Genomic DNA, 8,059 nt, shown 5'->3' with positions numbered 1-8,059 from the left:
CAGGAAAAAGAGTACAAAAGATTGACATGAGAAGTTCTTTAATGTACCATAGCATTGGAATAAGTGCAGGAATAAACAATCAGTTCGAACCAAATAGCATGCTAGTACATAACAAGTTGGAGAAATCATGCAGTCAATAGCATCAAAAAAATATATATGTATATGGTCAATCACCATCTTCAGGTGGCAAGTGTTTGTGAAGGAATTCTCTAAATTCTGGAATATTTGAATATTAAGTTCATGCTTGCAAAGGCAATATCAGTGTTCCCTCCAAGTTATGCGGCTTCATCCTCTGATTACACCTATTCTATAACTACTCATGTTTGATCGTTCAATCTCAGCCACAGCTCTCTCTTGAACCAGCTGCTCTATTTAATGATCAAGATTTTCTTTCTTGAAAGCTATGTCACATGGACTCGGCTAGGGAGGCGCCGCACCCGAGTCAACACGGCCCGGACTCGGTTAACACCGAGTCGGACTCGGTCAACGAGTCGAAGCCGAGTCCGTCCTTTTTGGACTCGGTCAACGTTGACTGAGTCTAAAAATTATCCATTTTTAGGGTAAAAACAAAAAAAATGATCTTTTTATATATTTTTTTAAAAAATATATATATAGCATGAGTCTCAAACATAAGCTCCAGAAAAAAAAAAATCCGAGGGGGCGCTGACCCCCTACGCCCCCCCTCCAGGGGCGGCCCCCCCTGGACCCCCACCCACTGACCGTGCAGCGGAACCCTCGCCGGGGGGAGCCCCCGGATCCCCCTTTCTGCAAGGGCAAAAGTACAATTTGCAAAGTTTATAAAAACACTCATGCTGGTGCCAAACTTTAGAGGACAATATCCACATATATGCACACAATATATATATATATATATATATATATATATATATATATATATATATATATATATATATATATATATATATATATATATATAGCCGAGTCCCCGTGTCCAAAATTTTTAAAATTGCGCCGCACCCGTGTCGCACCCGCACCCGCACCCATGTGACATAGCTTGAAAGCCTGAAGCCACTTTTTCAGTAGCATTCAACTTGGCACCATGCTCATTTGTGTGTCAATTATGGCCTTACATAAATTATTGTTCTGGCAATTCCACCCAATGTTTTACTAAATGCATCCAATCAGCCACATCAGTTGTTCAATGGTCAGATTAGTGAATAATCTTCACCTTTTGCCTTGCCCACTCCTATGAATAAATTGTATGTAGAAGTAGACCTTTTATAAGAGAGTTATAGCTTGCACAATCTGGTAGCATCAATGTTGTTAGAAAACTATGCTTTCTTTAAATAGCATCCTTGAAGGTGTGACTGGAAGCACCATCTAGATAAACAGGATATATTGCAATCTCGTGCATTAGATTCAACACAAGGTCCTAATTTCTTCCATTTATGTAGATGAATGGAAGTGTGGCATCCGAAAGGTAAAAACAAAAGATTCTGGTGTTTTTTTTCATGATAGTGAAATAAAGTAAGTAAAAAGCTCTAACAGCCATGATAACATAATAAGGAAAAAAAGGTTTATGGGTTATTCAATGAAACTACTAAAGCTAGATCTGCCTGAGCACATGTTATGGCACTCCTCAGAATCGGCTTGGTATCCAAAGGATGTTGCATCATTTTCACAAATAACGAGAAAACTGTTTGAGGTTATGTTGCAGTTGTATGAACTGCTGCTGAGGTTTGGAAACATGTGTGCAACCATGAAATTTTTGTTTTTTCCTGTTTATTTTTGCTCTGGACATTTGGGCCAACAAGGACCAGTTACCAGCAATTGTCAGGTGCGACCTTGTCTAAAAGGATAGCTCTAAACAGAAAGAAGAATGCCTCACATTTTTTCATTCAGGAATTATTTTTCTCTATGATCATTAATCCATACCCTTTCGCAATAGAAATGTGCCAACATTGGTCAGCTACATAAACTTCTTGAAAACATGAAAAAATAGCTATCCAATCAAATGTACCAAAAGAACAGCACATTAAGAAGAGGTGAAAAAGAAGTCTATGATGTTCTCAATGATGCCAAAGTTTCAGTCTTCTCTCAATAAAAATACTGGAAAAATTACGAAAAGAAACAGGCAAAGGAAAGGACTATAAGAAAATAAATTCAACTGAAACAAAGAAGCATGATATGACTCACAGAAATCCATAAGTTTCTTCCAATTTTCCTTTTCACATAGATTAAACGTGATTCACATGGCAGAATATTTGTGACTAGAATATCCACTGTTTTATCATTCCACAATTTAACTAACAAGCAATGTTTAACTCTAGCAAAATGCTGACCAACACTAAAGCTAGCTATTCTGTTTTAGAACCTCTGCCTCTGCCATTGCCATGGGATCATTCTTCGCATTTGGTTCTTCTTCTTTCTCACCCTCTCGCTCTTCAGCCAACTTCTTTCTTTTTTCTTCCTCTTCAGCTCGTAAAGCAGCCCGGTTTTCAGCCTCTAACTTCTGCATTTCTTCCTCCCTTTGCTGACGTTCAAACCAAGTATCAGCATCCGCCCAAACTGAAAAGCAAACAAATGAGAGAAAAGATTAGCAACAAAACATCCTTTGAAATTCTCATAAAAGATCCATCATTGGAATTCTTTATTTAAGTATCTTGCAGTAATTCCTCCAAGCATATGATGAACTAACTTGCCATATATATAATCCATGAATTCTAGCAGCAAAGTAATAAGAGAGATGATAAAACGAAAAGTGAATCTGTACAATCAGATGCTTCAGTTAGCCCCATAATCAAAGAGGTAACATTAATCAAACTCAAGATAACAAAAATACAAGAAAGAGCAACCAAAGAGAGCAGTGCTCTTAAGAGAGAGAGAGAGAGAGATCCAATCAAACAAAACAAGAGAAATGTGTCTACAATACCTCCAAATATCTTCAGATAATGCAAGGTGCCCATATGAGTGGAAAAGCGAGAAAAGGAATGGAGGGGAAAAAGAAAAAGAAAACCCCAAAATCAAACGGGGAACGACATTTGAAACCCTAACCCATTACAACAAATAGAATAAAAAAACCATACCTCCTCTCATTCAATTAGCCGCAAAACCAAAGATTAATGAAAACTGAATTAGTAAATGAATCAATACAAGCCAGTAACTCAACAAACCAAAGGAATTTATATAACTGAACACCTTGACAAATTGAAAATGAAAAACATACTTATAAAGCTAAGCCTCATATAACAAGAAAAACCCTAGCAAAGATGCCTCTTCAAACTCAATTAAATACAAAAAGACACCTCAAGAAAACCCAAATAGGAAAATCCATCCAAAAACCTGAATAATTGACCATACACACAAAATGATTTAAACCCTAACCCCAGCAATGACAAGAACCCAAATAAGAAAGGGAAAACAAGAAAAAGAGAAAGGAAAAAACTTACTAGGCTGAGAAGCCCATCCCTGTTCACCCCCCTTAATCCTGATGGGTTGGGCATAGTTTACAGTGAGGACCCTCCCATAGAGCTCAGCATTGTTCATGTTGTCCCTTGCAGCCTCTGCGTCCTCCTTCTCAAGGAAGGTGACAAACCCAAATGACCTGTGCTTCTGGGTTGCCATATCCAGCGGTGTCACCACATCCTTTATGTCACCAAATGGTATGAAAGCTGCATGCAGGATTGCCTCATTCACCTCCTCTGCAAGACCACCTATGCAGACACACCATGGATGCTTTTAGGTCTGCCTGTATCTATCCATATCCATACATGCTCACAACATACATATGTATGTCACCATGAACTAATTGGAAATTTCCCTATGTGTATATATGTACCATCAATGCTGCTTGTTATCATGGGATGCATACAATCAGATAGATAAGAGCAAACCCCAACTATGTTGAAATAATTTGAGGTAACAATGGATGAAAAGGTGCATCAATACAGGAAAAAAAACACTACCCAATTCAGAGTTTCTGACATATACATGTGTATGACGCGTGTATGTATCCCTAGTGTCATACGCACATGAATTGCATCTGTTTATGTTTGCAGCATGTACTATGAATCTCGAATAGAACATAATAGGGAGTACATATGTATGCATGTATGTATGTGGGTATGGCGGTAGTGGAGGGATGGAACTGGGAGGCATACCTACATAGAGGGTCGTCTTCTGGTGGGGTACTTCGGCCATGAGGGGTTGGGGACAAGCTTTGATGCCGTAATCTGAATCAGGAAAGGGGGCTCTCTCTATATCCTATATCAGCTGCTCTTGTACCGTTTCAGCATCAACCTCTAAATATTGAACAAGGGAACTCTCTCTCTCTCTCCACCCACAGGAATACTTCAACTTACGCCGTGTCCCCGTATATACGATTCCTTATAGAAAACTACACCAAATGGCGTGTCTCGTGTCTTTCTGACCATGTCTATGTGACATTCCTTTCTCCCGTATTCCTTAAAGATTTCACCTGGGAGAGCGAGCAACAGCTCCTCCGATCGAGAGCGGATCCTGTCAATCGCTGTGTGAGATTATCAATTTCACTGAGGGAAGCTCCACCCACTTTACAGTAGCTGAGTACAAGTGGGACCCAAAGAGAGGTAGGGTTTATGGTTGTAAACCCAATCTCACCCAGCGTTTTACAGGATCCGCACTCCCTCCCTTCCCTCCGATCTGACCTGGCCCTACGCCGTTTAGCCTTAACTAAGCCTGGTCAACTGGACAAACAAACCAATAAGACATGGATCATTTACTCGTGGATTGAGTTCTTGACTCGGCTCATGTCGTGTTTAACTAAGCCGGCTCGTTCTTGACCGAGACCAGCAAAACACGAGCCGATTTGTGTATACGTTATATATATATATATATATTCCATCATTCTTTTTTATATATTACACTTAATAACACATGTGCGAGCTCTTACAAGCTGAACCAAGCCGAACAACATGGGTTTAGGCTCGACTTGTTTAAGCTAAACTAACGAACCACAGAACAAGCTTATTAGTGTAAAAACATTTCACGTTATTTATACATGATATATATATATATATATATATATATATATATATATATATATATATATATATATATATATATATATATATATATATATATATATATATATATATATATATATATGCATTCCAATCAAGTTAGGCTCGACTTGTTTAAGCTAAACGAACAAACCAAATACAAACGATTTCATGATGACTCATACTCAGCTAAGTCATGAGCTACTTAGTTCATTTACCAGCCCTAGCTTTTAACGGGGTTTTTGAAGTGAACTGACATGAAATTGACCTAGCCTATTTATCAATCAGTCACGCTTCAGCCTAGTTCTTAATGGTTGGATTTTACAAGCAACCCATGACGACCCATTAACCCATTGAGCAAATGGGTCATGTGTATCGGGTTTAGGTCAGGTCACTTGCAAAACCTAATTTTAAAATCAAGGATGATCTCTCTCTTACACTACAGGCCAGAAATTGGCCACAAAAGAGAAAATAGGAGGAAAGTCTAATTGATTTTGATGGCAAAATGCTCCTATAAGAGTTTTCCCTTTTGATCTCTGACACGAAAGATGCTCTCTTTCTTGTGAAAGGAGAAATGCCTCTAGGTGTCAATGGATCAGGTTTCCCGACCCGACCCAAATCAAACCCTATAAGATCCGGGTATAATGATAAATAATAATACTCAATTAAGACTCGAATTAGGACCGGAAGGACCGATTAATACATGAACCTGTGTATAGTTTGTGAAATTTTATATCAAACCCGAACCCAACCCGAGTTCCGATTAAGACCTATAAATTTTTAGTGTAAAAATGATAAAAATATGATTTTATCGGGTATGGTTCAGGTTTGATTCATGTAGTTCTTATTGGGTCCGGCTATGGTTTTTATTATAATGAACTCGATTAGAGTTGGGTCTGGACCCGCTACCATACTCAAAACCTGGGTCTAAGTCTGGTTCCACCTGTGTCCGAACCAAACCCAACCTGTTGATAGCCCCACTCTTTCCATCTGAGGTGGCAATCTTTTCTTTTTTTTTTATTATAAATGAAATAAATTTTTTGGACTTCCATAAAAATCGTGTAAACCTAATATTTGTATTATAAAGTCTTTTTCAGCACAAACCCACATTTTTTCCTTCTAAAAAAATGCAGGTCTCTTCTCTTCCTCCTCTTCTTCGTTCCCAACCAGTTCTCCCTTGATCTCTTTCTTTCTCCCTTTGATTCATCTTGCTTCTAACATTTTTCTATCGTCGGTTCTTCTTGCTTTGGTCGATGAAAGTACGTGCAGCTCGAAAAAAAAATACTTCTTCTTCTTAATCGATGAAAGTACGTGAGGCAAAACTTACGATTTGCTTCTTCTCCCCCTTCTCCGTAGATTTTAGGATCATCGCATGCATATTTCCTTACTTTTTGCACATCGCATAAAGCACATTTTAATCTTCTAGTTATTGCATCTAGTTAGATTATTTGTTTTCAGCCATTGTAAAAAGAAAAAAAAAGAATGTTTACAGGTAGATTTGATTTTTTTAGTCTTGCGTTTTCTGCAGATTAGAAGTAGCATTTTTTTTTAGAGTTGGTTCGGTTATTAGGGTAGCAAATATTTAATCTAGCTGTGTTTTTAAATTCAATTCGTTTAGTTTCCTATTTCTTTTATTTGAATTGCTATATTAGTATTATTATTTTTTGTTAGTTAGTTTTAAATTTGGGCATAAGTAGTTCATACGAATATTAGTGTGCACGCTCGATCTGCGTGATTATTTTTTTTTTTAGTCAGCTGCGTTTTATTTTATTATTATCAGTCATTCTTTTTCATTAGAGTTAAGCATTAGTCGTTTTCCCTTATGCACTAACATCTGAATTAGTTGATATATTGATAGCTCATAGCCCATGTTGCTGTAATTCAATAGTTTGTTATTTTATTAGTATTCCTTACATGAGATTCAATTCAGCAATCGGTTCTTTTATACATTCATTAGTATATTTGTTTTGTGTATTCGTTGTTCGTTCTTTAGCAGGGTAGTTGATTAATCAGTTTATTTTATTAGTATTAGTTATTTTTTGTTTAACATGTCCAGCGTCTAGTTTATATTCAAGTCGGTTATTTTATTAGTCATCTTTCGATTAAAGTATGTCATCTCATTAGGTTATTGATGTTACTTTAGTCAATTATTTCATTGTTGAATGCACTCAACCGTAGCTAGTGTTTTATACCACGTCAGTCTTTAATTAAGCAAATTTAGAGTAGGGTGATTTAACGTTGTGTTATTCAGCAAGTGTTTAGTAGTAAGATTAGTAGATCATTAATTAAGCTCACGTTTTCTTTATTTAGTTACAATTGATAGTTCTATTCACATTTTTATTAGTCTATGTTAGTTGATTTGTTTTAAGTGTTCACACGTTATTAGTTTATTTTAAGCATTCAGGTTAATTTGAATTCATTAAATTTCATATTTGCCAAAGTAGTTTAGTGTGTTTCATAAATTGTTAGTAGTTGTTAGAAGTTAGTTTTACTATTTCGTCTCATAGTGAATTTGTTATTAGTTAGTTTAGATCTTGTTTTGCTGAATTTTAAGTCGTAGATTTGGTTTAGTTCTATTTGTTTATGCTGCGTTTGTGTTTTTTATCTTTGCAGAGAAGCGATCAGACGTGCAATGAGCCCTCCGAGGTCCCTAAAAGGTCTTCGCAAAAGGCCCTTTAAGCCCCTTACGAAGCCCTCAAGAAATAAGAAAAGCAAAAAATTAAGAAAATAAGCAAAAGCTCAATGGGAGGGACTAAAGACTCAAGCACTGAAGATTTTTTTTTCCTTTTAGATTAGGCTTTTATTTTATTTCAATTCAATTCAATTTGGGTTTGTAACAAGGCCACTATTATTTTATTTGTTTCAGTCCTCCGCAAAGGGCCGCACTCTCTTAGTTATTTATTTAATTAATTTTTTTATTTTTGGCAATAAAGAGTAGTCGAGATTTGAGTTGCGACTCAAATTTTCTTTCCTTCAAAACCAAATTGGTTTAGTTTTTTCTTTAGGATTCGAGCTCCAACTCAAATTCTCTTTCCTTTAAAACTAAATTTGTCTAGTTT

General features: G+C 36.7%; 1 protein-coding gene across 1 annotated transcript; it reads right to left on the bottom strand.

Annotated features, from left to right (window-relative positions):
- Positions 1-2,170: 2,170 nt before the first annotated feature.
- Positions 2,171-4,298, bottom strand: ATE1 (ATPase E1). The gene is made up of 3 exons (XM_090012466.1): positions 4,122-4,298; positions 3,411-3,674; positions 2,171-2,529 (listed from the first exon to the last, which is right to left on the bottom strand). Exons 1-3 carry the CDS (start codon positions 4,159-4,161, stop codon positions 2,315-2,317), a joined length of 519 nt encoding a protein of 172 aa, XP_089868592.1. The 5' UTR covers positions 4,162-4,298; the 3' UTR covers positions 2,171-2,314.
- Positions 4,299-8,059: the final 3,761 nt, after the last annotated feature.

This window comes from Nuphar pumila, chromosome 1 (genome assembly GCF_984573655.1).
Source record: "Nuphar pumila chromosome 1, dmNupPumi1.hap1.1, whole genome shotgun sequence".
Lineage (NCBI taxonomy): Eukaryota > Viridiplantae > Streptophyta > Magnoliopsida > Nymphaeales > Nymphaeaceae > Nuphar > Nuphar pumila.
The sequence above is the reverse complement of the archived record's forward strand: the minus strand, read 5'-3'. Positions and strand labels throughout refer to the sequence as shown.